Raw genomic sequence first — 13860 nt, 5'->3', positions numbered from 1 at the left:
CCTAAAATATTTGCCAATTGGCCTTTGTTAGAGAAACAGCTGGTCAACCTCTGCTATTCTTACATAGAAACTGTTAAGAGCAGCTAGCATTCACTGAGCACTTATTTGACATCCAGGTCTGTCTGGGCTAAGATTTTTGTATTCATATCAATTTTCTGCCACAGGTAATATTCTGGTCCCCACTCTCAAATTTAAAAAAAGGGGGGTTGGGTGGGGAAGGAAACAGAGGGAGAGGGCTAGGGCTTAAGTAACTGCTCCAAATTGCCCTGTGAGTCAGTGGTGGGCAGAACTCAAACCCAAGCCAGGCTGACTTCAGGGCTCAGCTTGGTCATTTGCAGCACCTTGCAGAGAGCACGGATGCCCAGATGCTCACCTGAGTTCTTATCGCTGGCAGAATGCAATGGGGAGCTGCCGGCTGGGCACCAGGATACCCAGGTGCAGCATCTCAACAGGCTCCTTGTCTGTGGCCACGATGTCATATTTGCGGACGATCTAGAACACACGTGTACAAAAAAGCAGAATTACCCTTCCTTTCTCCTGCCTGTGGAGTCACATGGCTGCAGAGATCCAGCAAGGAACTTACCCAGCAGACAGCTAAGTGGAGTTGGAGCTCAGCCAAACGGCGGCCAATGCACATCCTTTTCCCAAGGCCAAATGGAAGATGTGCAAAAGGATTAATCTTTTTCTTCTCCTGAAGCCAACGTTCAGGTCTAAACTGACTTGAATCCTCAAAATTGTCTTCATTGGACCCCAGCACCTGGGTATTCAGCATCAGCACTGTCTAAAAACATGGGGGGAGGGACCCAGCATTTTAAATAATCAGAAAAGAATGTTTTAATGGCAAAAATTATAAAAGTGATGATCTTTACACATGCTTAAAAATGTGCCAAGTAATAAATAGGCACAGAAATTCAGTGTTTTTACTTCCTATTCTTGGAACAACCCCATATGGCAGATTCTATTTTCTCCCCATTTTACAGATGAGGAAGTTGAGGGTCACAGATGTTATGTGACTCACTCAAGAACACACAGATAAAAGTGGAATTAGATTCAGGTCTCTATTTCTATAGGCATGCTCCCTAATTCTGTGCTACATAAATGCGAATTATAATGCTTCCTGCTATGGATTTCCCAAACAAATGCTGTCTTGGCAAAAAGTTTCAGAGAGATCTGTTGAATGTTTGGAAAGCATATCTTTCAAAGTTTTGTAAGGTACAGAATACACAAGTTCTACTTACTCCTTTGGGTAAAACATAGTCACCCAGGACTGTTGCCTTGTCAAGAGTCCGAGTTGTAAATGGTACACTTGGGGTAAGCCTGAAAACAGAAAATCAATTGTAAAGGTGGCCACTGACCAAATTCTGTTCAAAATGTCAGTGAGAATGGAGATCAGATTAAGTACATGTTCAAAACTGGGGTAGCCCCTCATAAAGTCCTGTCTTCCCAATATTCATCTCCCTTGTTGCTTTTTCTTGTCATATTGTGTTGGCACAATCCCTAGTGCCAGGCTAACCAGTAACTGCTAACAGTGGTTTTCCTGTCTCATTCCAGACTCCACTGTGTAGGTTTTTTGTGTTTCACCCTGAAGTCTGATGTTTGTTCTATATTTCTCCCATCTACCATTCTTTTCATAATATTTCCTTCTACTTTGAAGATGTTGTGAGTTTTGATTTCCAGAAAGTAGGTAAAAAGAATTTTCAAAGAACATTTTATATGAGGAGCTCAGAAATGAAGGTGACTGTGTCTTGTTAGTAATATCGTGGTCTCTTGCCAAGGAATCGCCTCAGGATCTGCAGTCATGCCCTGGTCTTCTTCAGTGTTCAGAGCATCTATTGATGTGGTCATTCCTTTAAAGGGGAGGACTGACATTCAGATTTTAATGGCATTTGCCCTAATGACTTAGGGAATATGTAACAGAAAAGAAATGTGGTCCAAAGACTCTTCTTCCAAGTTTGAGAAATGTTTATAATCATCAGGGATAGCTATCTATGAGAGGGCTACCTTTGTTAAGTATTTAAGAGAACAGTATTCCAACATAATTATATTGGCTTATTCATACCTCATAGATTCTTTCAGACAGGCCTTTAAATATGGCATATTCTGCAGATCTCCAGCCCGTGGTGTTTGATTCTCAGGCAACACACTTTGAATTTCCTTAAGAAGTTTTTGTTGCACTTGGGGATTACGGGATAAATTGTAGAGAATCCACATCAAGCTGTTTGCTGTCTGAAACCCAAACAGATACAAACCTGAATTTCTGTAAATAAACTGCCTTAAACTACTACGAGCTAAACAAAGGTGATACCTACTGCCTTGCTTTGCAAATATGTTAGTGATTTTTTTCACATGGTCTTATTTGCTGTGCCCTAAACAAACCCAATATTTGAAAAGTCAGATTTATTTTGTGAAACGTATCAATTCAGGATAGCTCATTTGCTGAGGGAATCAAATAGAATCCTTTAAATAACCAGCTGCATCAGGACATTTAGAATATAGTTGGATCCAATAATTGCTTAAACACAGATAAATGTATATCAAACTGGTGGAATGAGAATAAGTTGGTAGATTATATCAGTGCTGACGTGTAGGTTGTAATGATGTTTTATTGTTAGGCAGGATGTTACCCCTGGGGGACACTGGATGAAGGATACAAGGAATGAATCTCTATTCTTTTTCTTAGAACCAAATGTGAATCTATGATGATCTTAACATAAAAAAGTTTAACTAAAATTGCTTAAGGTAAAAAATAAATTGATGTAAAAACTGAGTAAAGAGAGCAGGTCGGAGATCCTTGAAGTGCTCCTCCTAAGAGGCTTAAATTTCTATTTTTTTTTTGCAGTGCAAATGCACAAGAAGTGAGTATTTTTGAAACTTTAAAGTTCTTTGGGCCACATCCTGGGAAATTACCATGGAAATGAAAAGGCATTCTCAAAGTTTCAGCCACATGCAAAGAGCCCTCATAGGGGGATGCCAACAGCAAAGAGGAAATGCTAGCGCTGAGCTGAGGGTACAGGAGGACCTGGTCCCCTTGGCCCATTCTAGGACCTCCTTGGGCACATTGGTGCAACCAGCCATTACAGCTTTTAGCTACATAATAGCCACCACCAGTGGGCACACATGTTTGTTTTTTAGGCCTTAGCTAATTTAAGTTAAATAGTCCCCTAAAAATGGTCACAGTGTCCTTCCCTCCGCAGACTCGAAGACGCTGTCGCCAAGTGCCATCTGCCACTCACTTAGATGAGCAAAGTGCAAGGCAACTCAGAGCCCATGGCTATTTATTATTTTTGGAAGAAGATGCCTCCAAAGTAGGCTTCTGCTTGTCAAAGGACCGGTGGCCTCAGCTGCAAATAAACCCGTGGTGGCATTATTATAAGAGTCCAATTTACAAAACAGGAAGAGGGTGTAGCCACCAAATTAGAGGCACTCAAAGTTTTCTGATTCTCCAAAAGCGACTTTCAGAACAGCTGAGACTAAAAAAGAAATGGAGATTGTGTATAACCATATCAGTCAGCTCTTCACCACAAGTACCAAATGGAGCTCCCGGAAGAGGTGCCATGTGAGACCAACTGAGCATGTTAAGAAAGATGCAGGGGCCAGTTGGAGGGGAAGTGGTCTGGGAAACCTCAAGGGCACAGGCTATCCCGGCTTGACCTCGGGAGGAGACCCATCTCCTTAACTGGCCTGCTTCTACTCTCCCTGCACTAAGTTCCTTCTCCACCCACCAGCCAGAGTCCGCTTGTCAAAACAGAAATTGGACAGGTGACTGACTCCTTTGCCTAAAATGTTCCAAGAGCTTCTCCTCATGGGCGTAATGAAACACAAAGGCCTTACCAAGGCTCACGAGGCCTTGCAACCTCCAGTTTCAACTCCTATCACATTTGCTCATTCTCTAGCTTCAACCCTCTTTCCTCCACAGGGCCTTTGCGTGTGCTATCCTTCCCTCCTGAAGTGCTCTTTCACCAGGTTTCCACATAGCTGGATCCTTCCCTTCATTCCAGAATCAACTCTGGTATTATTTCCTCAGAGAGGGACCCCTAGACCCACTTCTATCTCTCAATATCCTTCTGATGACTTCCTCTGTGGCACATGACACTAATTGAAATGATCGTATCTGTTTGATTGCATGTCTGCTGTCTGTCTTCCCACCAGCATATGTGTTCCCTGAGGCATAGGACTTTGCCTCTGGTTCATGATGGTCTCTCAAGGACCCGCAATGGTCCCTGGCACACAGAAGACACTCTATAATATCTGGTTTCTTTCATTTATTCCTTAAGCATTTACTGGCCACCTAGCACACGCCAGGCTCTGTTCTGTACAGGAGTGCACTCAGTCATTGCCTTTACAGAGCTTAACAGTTGAAAAAAATAAAAAGGAATGGAAATTTTAGTTCTATCACTCTAAGAAACCTTTTAGGGTTTGCGATTCAATAGGAAAATGAGATACAATGAATTTTTGCCTGTATCAGCCACTCTGGCAGAGGAGAAAAGAGAAGGATGTGACCTCTGGATGGAGAAAACCCTCCTCTTTCTGTGCACAAGAAACACTAGGAAAAAAGAAAAAGGGAAAATCAGCAAGCTGGCTTGCCTTCTGAGACACTTTACGGTGTGTGCACTGTTGGATTTATGGGGAATATCAATATGCATCACTCTCATGATGGCTCGAATATTGACTCAAAGACAACTAAACACACCTACGTGCATTTGCCAGTATTTGCATTTGGAATTGGACTATATGGAGTATCTACTATGAGTGTAAGCCATCCTGGATTGAAATAAACCTGCTTATTTCAATTAGAATCATACTGTCTCAAACTAACTATGTCCAAACTTCCAAGCAGGAAAAGCATTATTGGCCTAGAGCATGGTATTTCAATATTTTTACAATACATATCACCTGCCACGGGCAAGCACTTTGGAGTAACATATGCAATGACCTAAAATAATCCAACCTTAAAAAACTTTACTGCTTCCAAATCCCTGTAGTAGTTTGCATGTTTGTCATGGCCATGACCAGATCCTATTCTGATTTCTGTCACTGAAGCAATGACGTCTCCGCCATATGCTCGCAGCTATACCTTTCGTCTCCCTGCACCATCAAGTGCAAGACTTTGGAGCTTCGCTAAGCTGATGCTCAGTTAATCTTGGTGGAAGGAGTGAGTTGAAAGACTACCTCAAATTCTTGAGGAAAACACCTACACAGACTGTGCATTTGGCAGACTGGCCCCTCCTTACCGTTTCTACAGCAGCCAGCTGGAGCTCTGTGACAGCCGCGTAGAGTTCCTTCCTAGAAAGCTGACTGTGCTGGTAAATATCACAGAGGAAATCAGCACCAGGCTGTTGAGAGTATTTCTCCAGCCGGCTGTTGACACAGGACTTGACTATTAGAGAAGAGAGAGGGAAAAAAAAAAGACAGTTTAATATTAGGATGAGGAAAGAACCCGAGGGAATCTCAGAACAAATCCTTGCAAAATCTGGAAAGTCTTTTCATGCTGGAAATTTGCTAAATAAGCTCGTACCGCCTTCCTGTGAGGCTGGCGAGAATATCTCAATGCCCACATAAGCAAGGTGCCTCAAGATGCCTCGGGCACTTTCTTCAAACTCAGACCCAAATCAGGGGTGGGGGCCTGGAAGTCTGCATTTCTCACAGGTGGCCATGATGCAGATGCTGCTGTTCTGTGGCCACATTTTGAACAGCAAGAGCTCAGAACCCAGGAGGGATCAGCAGATGAGGAAGTGGGAGCGGGTTCCTATTCAGAATCAGAATTTGGGACCCAATATTACTAAACACACACACACACACACACACACACACACACACACACGTACCTACAGACCCCATACATGAAAATATAGTGCCTGTGCCTGTTGGTAATAATGGAAAACATAGAATACATCCTAGGTACCGGTCTCCCTCCCTTTGATACAGTGTGCAAGCAGCCCCAGACTAACAGTGACGATGAGCTCAGTGACAGGGGTCACAAATGAGTAGACAGCTTGAGTCCTGAAGCCCTTCTACCCAGCTCCAAACTCTGGTTTTGCCAGAACCTCACATGTAGTCTTGGGAAGTGTCTCAGGCACATCAGTTGGAGCTCATAAAGGACCTACCATGGAGGTTAGTTATAAGGATGAAATATGTGCGTGTGAACCTAGCACCAAATATTCCCTCCATCGTGTAGCAGAAATGGCAAAGCCCTACCCACTGAGGTACTGTGACACGCTAGGTCTTCGTGTCCTCTGTGTCGGGCTCAGAACGGCTCATGCAGGTAGGTTTTACCATTGTTGGCTCATTTAAGAGACCAGGCAACACAGGATGACGCGGAGACAGCACTTTGGCCTAGCTGCCATGTGTAGGGAACCCAGGGACCTCTGACTCCAAAGCTCTGCTTTTAGCCACTTTCAGTTCCCGAAGAAGACTGTAGAAAGCCACCTCTTGTCTTTCTCTGAGATTCATCTACACTTGTGTATTTGCAAAGCTTAAAGGAATCAGGAGGGGCGACTCCACAGGGAGGTCAAGGTGGCTGACCCAGGAAGGCCATTCCAGCCCTTCCCCAGCTGGGGCTTTGTGGGCCCAAAGTGAAGGGCAGCCCTCGTACCTGATTTGAAGATGGTGTCCCAGGCCAGCGTGTGGGCCTGCCAGACCTTGGTGTTGAGGCTCCTGTGCAGCTCGACTGGCGTGACCATCATCCTCCCAAACGTGCTCATCATCTGTGAGAAACAGGAGCACCTCTTCATTCCAAATTCTCCTCTCCCTGGAGGTTGCTCCAAGCCCCGCACCCTGTGCCTCTCCGAAAGCCGGCATTCAAAGGTGCCCCGCTCTCTCACACCGATCCCAGGCACAATGCCTACGCCCCACCTCCCGTGGAACATCAAAAGCAATCTTGGGGTGACTTTCCACTGTGTGTTTAATAAAAGGTGCTAGGTCCTATGACCCAATTAAAAAAACATATAAAACCATAACTTTCATATTCACTTCAATTTCAAATAATTTCCTAAGCTCGGCCATTCATTCCAAATCAAATTCTACCGCATCCACACATACCTAAACCATTCAAAAATTTAAAATCTGAAAAACTTCAGGCACTTTAAAAATTTTTTTTCCTTAACCGAACATTAATGGGAATGCTAAAAATAGGTATAAGGTCAATTTCTATTTTGCTAAAATGACCCTGCGTAAACAAAGCAATAATGGGTTTAACATGCTTCTGAATGACATGGGCACCTATGCACATACTACATTAAAATACATTATCCACATCAAGGTAAATAAGCTAACTTGAAATAAAGCCTTGGCATATGCCACTGTTGGGAGACAGTGCCATGCACATGAACCTTGAGGCCACTCTGTCCTGTGAGCTGTCCTCATGCAAGGGCTGCTTACTGTTTTGATGGCCGCGATGAAGTTCAGAGCATCTTCCCCGGCATTCTTCTGAAGGAGCCCAAATCTCTTCTCATATAACACGAGGCAGATACCTATTATTTAAGATAATTGTGACTGTTACACAAGCTCAGCCACACTGGCGTTTATGATTAGCTGGCTCTTAAAGACCTGATTCTGTGTCTCATAAAATTATGTTTTTGCTAAGGAACATATGACTCAGAAATCCAAGAACATCAAGGGAAAGCAAATGGTCTGAGAGAAAGGGGCGTAAGCACTCTCCTCCCTTTCTAGAAATCGTTTCCAGCACAATGAGCCACCCCCTTAGTGTGGGTCTCGAAGGTCACCTGAAGATGTAAGGCAAAGGTGGTGTCAGGGGCCAGCTCTGCTCTGCCTCCAGCTCAGCTGGGTTGCTGAGCTGTTTATTGGATTCTGCTGCCCCACATGGCCAAGGGGAGGCCATGGACCAGCTGAGCAGCCAGTACCTGCTAGTCCTGAGCCAGTGCTTTGTTGACTTTTCCCCATTTAATTATTTTATTTAGGCACAAACTTTTTAAAAATAAAATTCCCAACTCCATTTCAAAAGTTTTAGATACAGAAAAATTGAAAGATTAGTATAATCGATACCTATGTCCTCTGAGCTCGGAAGTAGTTATTGTTAACATTTTGCTACAGTGACTTTCTCCTAGGGCCAATGTATACATTAAGTCTCTGTGTGTCCCCGTGTGCTGAAAGTGATTTTTGACCTTTTAGATACTTCAAAACTAAATAATTTAGCAGATATCTTCTAAGAATAAATACATTCTCCTATGTAACCACAATGTCACTAATACCCTGAGAACATTACCCATTCCATGATATACCCATGTGCCCATTTAAAAATTTCCCTCATTGTCCCAAATACTGTCTTCTTTTATGATCCAGGATCACTGCTGTTGCTGCCTGATTTACAACCTGGGTCAAGAGGGTGAACGACTGGCCTCAAGTCCTCCAGCTGAGAAGCAGGATCATTGCGAGCCTCGGGTTTCCAACCCCATCTTACTTTCCAAACTCCCCTGGTAGAGGACAGCCTTTCATTTTGGAGGAGGAGGAGGTGGGGGGAGGGGGAGGGGGAGGGGGAGGGGAGGGGAGGGGGGAGGGGGAGGAGGAGCTGGGCCTTCAGCACAGGGCTGCACCTCGCAGCTGAGGGCCTCCTTCCTCCAGGCTTCTCAGGATCCAGGTGTGAATGTTAATCCACCTCCGCCCAGTTTTCTTTAGTGGGCAACTAAATGCCTTGGATAGTCCTCAATCTGGGTACTTCTAGGGGTCAATTTGCCAAACATCCACGTCATGTCTCTCTGACAGTCTTTGCTTTTACTCCTCTTTCCCTTACACTATGGATGTCTTTCTTGCATAAAGCTTTCTAGGGTGCTGAGACGACAGGTCTGGAACTTGAAAGGTGGTTGATCTGAAGGGGGAGACAGGTCTACAAAAGCCCCCACCTGGGGGATCCCTGCCGAGCCCTCCCTTCAGCAGCCAGAAGGATCCAGCAAATCTGACAAAGTCATCCCCTGCGAAAGTCACTCCACTGTGGCTCCTGGCTGCTCCAGGCTCAGCTCCAACCTCCTGTCCCGTCCCATCCCATCCCATCCCATCCCATCTATAAGGCCTCCAGAGCGGCCACTGTCCTCCCCGGTCCCCTGTCCTCCTGCGTTCCTCTCCACAGAACAGCTACAGCTTCCAGGACTCCTTTCTGTCCCTTCCACGCAGCACTCCTTACACTGGAACACTCCTCCTTCCCTCACTTTCCACCTGGTAAATCCCAGCTCTCCATCAGGTCTGGAGTGTCACCTCCTGGAGTGTCACCTGACCAAGGCTGGCCTAGGGAGCCCTCATGGCTTCTCCCACAGCCCTGACCTTCCTCAGCCCCCCTGCTGCATCCCCGTGGGCAGCGAGCTCATCAAGAAGGGCTCCCCCTTGAATTCCCAGGCTGAATCTTAAGGAAAGAGCGCCTGTCCCCATCTTTGGGGAAACCCTCCACGGCTCCCACTCTGAACCTGACAGAGGATCAGATTCTCCCCAGGACCTACTGGCTCTGGTGATCCGGAGCCTCCTCTTCTTCCTGTCTTTTTGGTTTCCACAGCCTCCCCACCCTGCTCAGCACAACTCATTCGCACCAGCATTCTGGAAGCTTCTCAGACACCCTGTGAGTGTGCATGCTTCTACCTCAGGGCATTTGCACCTCCTGGCTCCACTGTGGGAACACTCACATGCAGATACCCCAGGGACTTGCCCTTCCCTTCCTTCAGGATGGGGCTGTCTCCTTACCGGAGAGGACCCCTCCCACCTCTGGTTGTCACCGGAGTGAGATTTTATCCCCCAAACCACCTACAAAACCAAGCGAGGGAGACTGCAGACACTACTCACTTTCAAAGGACCATTTGTTGAGCTCGCGGTACAGGTCTTCCATGCAGCCTCTTTCATCACAGAGCTCATCTATCCTTCCCATAAAATCAGCCAGCACCTGCAGAGCAACCGGGAGAGATCGCAGTGAAAGTCATGGAAGGAAACAGGGTTCAAGCTGAGGGTGCTGAAGGGTTTGCTCTATCTGTGTTCTCTGCCCCAGGTGTCTCTGTAAAGCAGCACTAATTACAGGATGGCCTTGGGAAGCTGCCAGGCCACACCACCTTGTCCCTGGTTATCTCCTGAGCCCTTCCTGAAGCCACCCCAAAGCTTCAGATTCCACTTTTGATCTAAAAGTAATTCTGACAATTTAAGAAAAAAAAAAAAAAAAGCATTTCTCCTCATCAGAATGAGGCAAGGAATTGGCCTCATGTCCCTGGCAGGGACATCACCTTGAGGACGGTGAGGCTGTGACTGTGCTGAGGTCTGCACTCCACACTTCCATATCTGGGCAAGAAATTGTCTCTTTTTTTGGTTGGTTGTTTTTGTTGAGTATGTTGAACTTGGAACCAAATCTGCAAATCCTGGATTCAGTGCTCTCCAAATAGCCCAGTGTCCTTGGACAGTCACATAAGCTCTCTGTATGACAGTTTCAAACACCAATATTTTTGGTGACGAATGCCTTATAGTTGACGACGGCTGTAAAGTACCAACCACTGCCCGGAGTGTGCTCTCAGCTGACCCACAGAGCAAGCCCGGGAGGCGGGAGGCACTGCAGCTACGGAGGCTCTTTAGGGAAGCTAAGTCACTCGCCCACGGACACTTAGCTGATTACTTGCCATGCTTGACCCTGGAAGAAGGTACATGTGACTCTAAAGCTTGCAAATGTAATCAATGGACATGTCTAATGTTCTCACATAGTGTATTAAAAAGCATTTTGAATTTTTTTTTACCACTAAAGAATCAAGAGATTTCACATAAATGTATGGATTCTCTACTACTTGTCAAGATAGTAATGATGAGGTTATTATTACAAGGCGACACTGGCTGTGTGTTCCCACGTGGCAGTAATTTGCTAGATCTGTGGCAGCCATCCATGCATGTGGGCATGCACTCTTCTGTTTGCTGAATTCTTTACGGGACCTGCCTTACTATTCTGTGTTAATTATCCAGCTCCTGGACACTTCTAAGTTTGCAATCTCTCATCTATATGATTCTGTCTGGGTCCAAGTCCAGTTTAAAACAAACATACAAAGGTAACAGTAGTAACAAGAGATTACTTAAAATCCCCTTTGGCCTCCTGTTGGCTAAAGGATATTGTCCAAATACTTCAGCAGGGCATAAAACCATTGTCAAAGCCTCCTGCCTATCTAGTCACTCCAGGGAAAGCCTCGGTTCAGGTGCATTGAATGCTGTTCTCTAAACATAGGGTGTCTCTTCCCATCCCTGCATTTTCAGATTGTTCTCTCTGCTTAAATGCTTTTCTCCACCTTATTTTTCTTGTAAATCCTACTTATCCTGCAAAACCCAGCTCAATGTCACTACCTAAGTCCTTTATAAGCACTATCTCATTTAATTCTTCCAGCGAACATGTAGGGTAGGAACTGTTACATCCATTATATAGATTGGGAAACTGAGTCTTAGGAAAAGTGACATAGCCAGTGAGGGAAAGTCTGGAGCTTAGATCCAAGCCTGGTGAGTACCAAAGTCTGTGCTCCTAATGGTTGGAGAACCATTAAGTATTATTTTTAAAGGGTTTGGGGGAGAAAGGAATGAGGATTGGGGGAAAGAAGGATGGAGAGTGAGGTAGAGAAAAAGAGAAGGCCCTGGAATTGTCCAGATTGCATGCTTTTCCCTCTACACTTTGAAGGTATGAACTGAAGCTCCATTTACATCCCTCTGTCCCCAAGAGACCCAGAAAGCTGGCCCCAGTCTGCAAACCTCATTGATTTTGTTGTCCAGCTTCATAATTTCCACTGGTTTCATTAGTTTCTTTTGAAAGGCACTCCGCACCCTCTGCCAGTCTTCTCCTTCCCTGGGAGAGGAGCAGGATTATATTTAGAGCCAATGAAAAGAAGGGAATTGTAGAAATAACTCCAGGTACAACTTCATGAACCATGAAAGCAAATGAACCTTGAGAATCATGCCAAGAAATATGCACCAAATGTTAGCATTAGAATATTCGGGGCTGGTTTGACTATAGGATAAAACAGAAACCTTTCCTCCTAGCCCAAGACTGTATCAGGAAGGTGAAGCCCAGATGAGTTGGGCTCAGGGCTTTGGGTATGCCCTTCTGGACCTAGGGCTGGGAGGCTGAGGGCCTCAATTTTCACCAATAAGAGCCAACTCCATGGATGTACCTTAGCCAGCAACTTGGGTTTGTTTGAAAAAAAAAAATCCGTTTTCAACTCATCAGCTTGTACATAATAACCAGAGAAAAACCCCCTCAAATTTAGAATTTTGCCATTGCCTCCAAATGATAGCATCTAGTCAGAGAATCACTGGAGTTGTGAAAAGTCCATACACCTTATGAACTTGCCCCAAGGCTGACCACATAGCTTATGAAGCCCCAAGTCTTATCATGGTTTCCAATGACAACTGTATCTTGAAGAACACAGCTTCTAGGTATTACAATATGGGGTTAAAGAAAAGTGCTACTTGTTAAATGTCCACAGTTAAAAACCAGAGGAACCACATCATACTGTGGCGTTTATTTCTCTAGAATGTGACCTTGGCACCTGTCCTTATCCACCCTTGCAGAGACATAGCTCTTAACCCCAGATCCTTTCCAGAAAAGAACACTGTGGAAACAAAAGAGGATAATTTCCAGCTTTTGAGTTTATGGGGGTGGGGGGAGGACATCAGGGAATTTTAAGGGGTTCTTTTGTTTGTAAATTATTTGTCTGGCACACTGACTTCAGAGCCTTATTCTCTGGAATAGTCTGAACACCAGAATTCGTGTGACATTGCTTTTGAGGGAAGGCTGACCTGCAGGAGAGCAAGTACTCTCTGCTGCCTCTTCCCTGGACCCATTCTATTCAGCGGCGCAGGATTGCACTTCCTGCAAGTAGGGGCTTTGGTTTTGTCCGGCATGAGAAATACATCACTCCAGGGAACTCTTAACTCCCGCCCCTTCCCAACTTCCAGGCACTTCAGACCAAACCACCTGTCTGCGTTCTGCGCACTGGACTTACAAGATCAGCAGTCCGTAGCCCTCCTTGCGGTAGTCGCGATAGGCCTTCCATGGCTTGATCTCCAGCCGCTGGGGATACGCGCTCTCGGTGCGGTACAGCGCTTCCAAGAGGCATGGGGAGCCCAGATGCACTGAGTCGAAGGAACCCAGCTTCATTCGAAAAATTTTGCCATACTTCTTGTGGTACTCTACCTGCAGCGGGTAGAGCGAAACTTTGGAGTAAGCGCGCATCCTCCGCAATCCCAGGAACGCTGATGACTCCTGCAGCTTAACCAGTGCACTAGTGCACCTGAGCGCACCGAGCGCACCGCGCGCCCCTGGCCTTGCGCCTTAAGGAGAGGTTGAAGCGATACTGGGAGAACAGGGCAGGGCAGGGAGCAAAAGGGAATTGGGGCATGACAAAATATTTACCAGAGTGTCATGCTGTTTCTTCAGGCCCCCTTTCCAAAGAATCTCCAGCAGACTGCCCAGCAGTGGCCAGTTGGTGGGACCCGGCAGGGTGTCCGCGTTCTGCGTCTCACCACGTGGCATCAGCGGACAGAGGGGCACCTCTTGCGGTGGACGGGGCGCACACGCCCTAGATGTCATGCGTCTGGGGGGCTGCCCCAGGCTGCGCAGCCCCTGCTCGAAGGCGGCAAGGGAGCGGCTCATGCCAAGGAGGGAGCTCATGGCAGCAGCGGAGACGCGGGGCATGGGAGGACCCAGCACTGGGGAGGGCAAGGCTAAGAGTTGTTATCGGAATCTGGGGGCTTGACGATTCTGGGAATTTCAGGGCCAGCCGATTGATAGAGGAGGGTAGAGGAGGATCAGGGAGCAGAAGGGACCTTGGAGAGAATGCAAATGCGGCAGCCTCCGGTTGCAGCTGCCAGGGTAGCGCTGGCGACAGGGGCTGAAGGAGCGCTGCCGGGGTT

General features: G+C 46.2%; 1 protein-coding gene across 2 annotated transcripts; it reads right to left on the bottom strand.

The window, feature by feature from the left end:
• Positions 1 to 381: 381 nt before the first annotated feature.
• Positions 382 to 13618, bottom strand: Cyp24a1 (cytochrome P450 family 24 subfamily A member 1). 2 transcript variants are annotated; one of them, XM_027946397.2, is made up of 11 exons: positions 13361 to 13618; positions 12951 to 13141; positions 11698 to 11791; positions 9781 to 9877; positions 7378 to 7469; positions 6593 to 6704; positions 5232 to 5377; positions 2060 to 2226; positions 1239 to 1317; positions 584 to 781; positions 382 to 492 (listed from the first exon to the last, which is right to left on the bottom strand). In XM_027946397.2, exons 1-11 carry the CDS (start codon positions 13616 to 13618, stop codon positions 382 to 384), a joined length of 1545 nt encoding a protein of 514 aa, XP_027802198.2. The 2 variants fall into 2 exon arrangements, with proteins under 2 accessions (XP_027802198.2, XP_027802199.2); XM_027946398.2 differs by lacking the exon at positions 584 to 781.
• Between the last annotated feature and the right edge of the window lie 242 nt (positions 13619 to 13860).

The sequence above is a fragment of the Marmota flaviventris genome, chromosome 2 (genome assembly GCF_047511675.1).
Source record: "Marmota flaviventris isolate mMarFla1 chromosome 2, mMarFla1.hap1, whole genome shotgun sequence".
Classification (NCBI taxonomy): domain Eukaryota; kingdom Metazoa; phylum Chordata; class Mammalia; order Rodentia; family Sciuridae; genus Marmota; species Marmota flaviventris.
The sequence above is the reverse complement of the archived record's forward strand: the minus strand, read 5'-3'. Positions and strand labels throughout refer to the sequence as shown.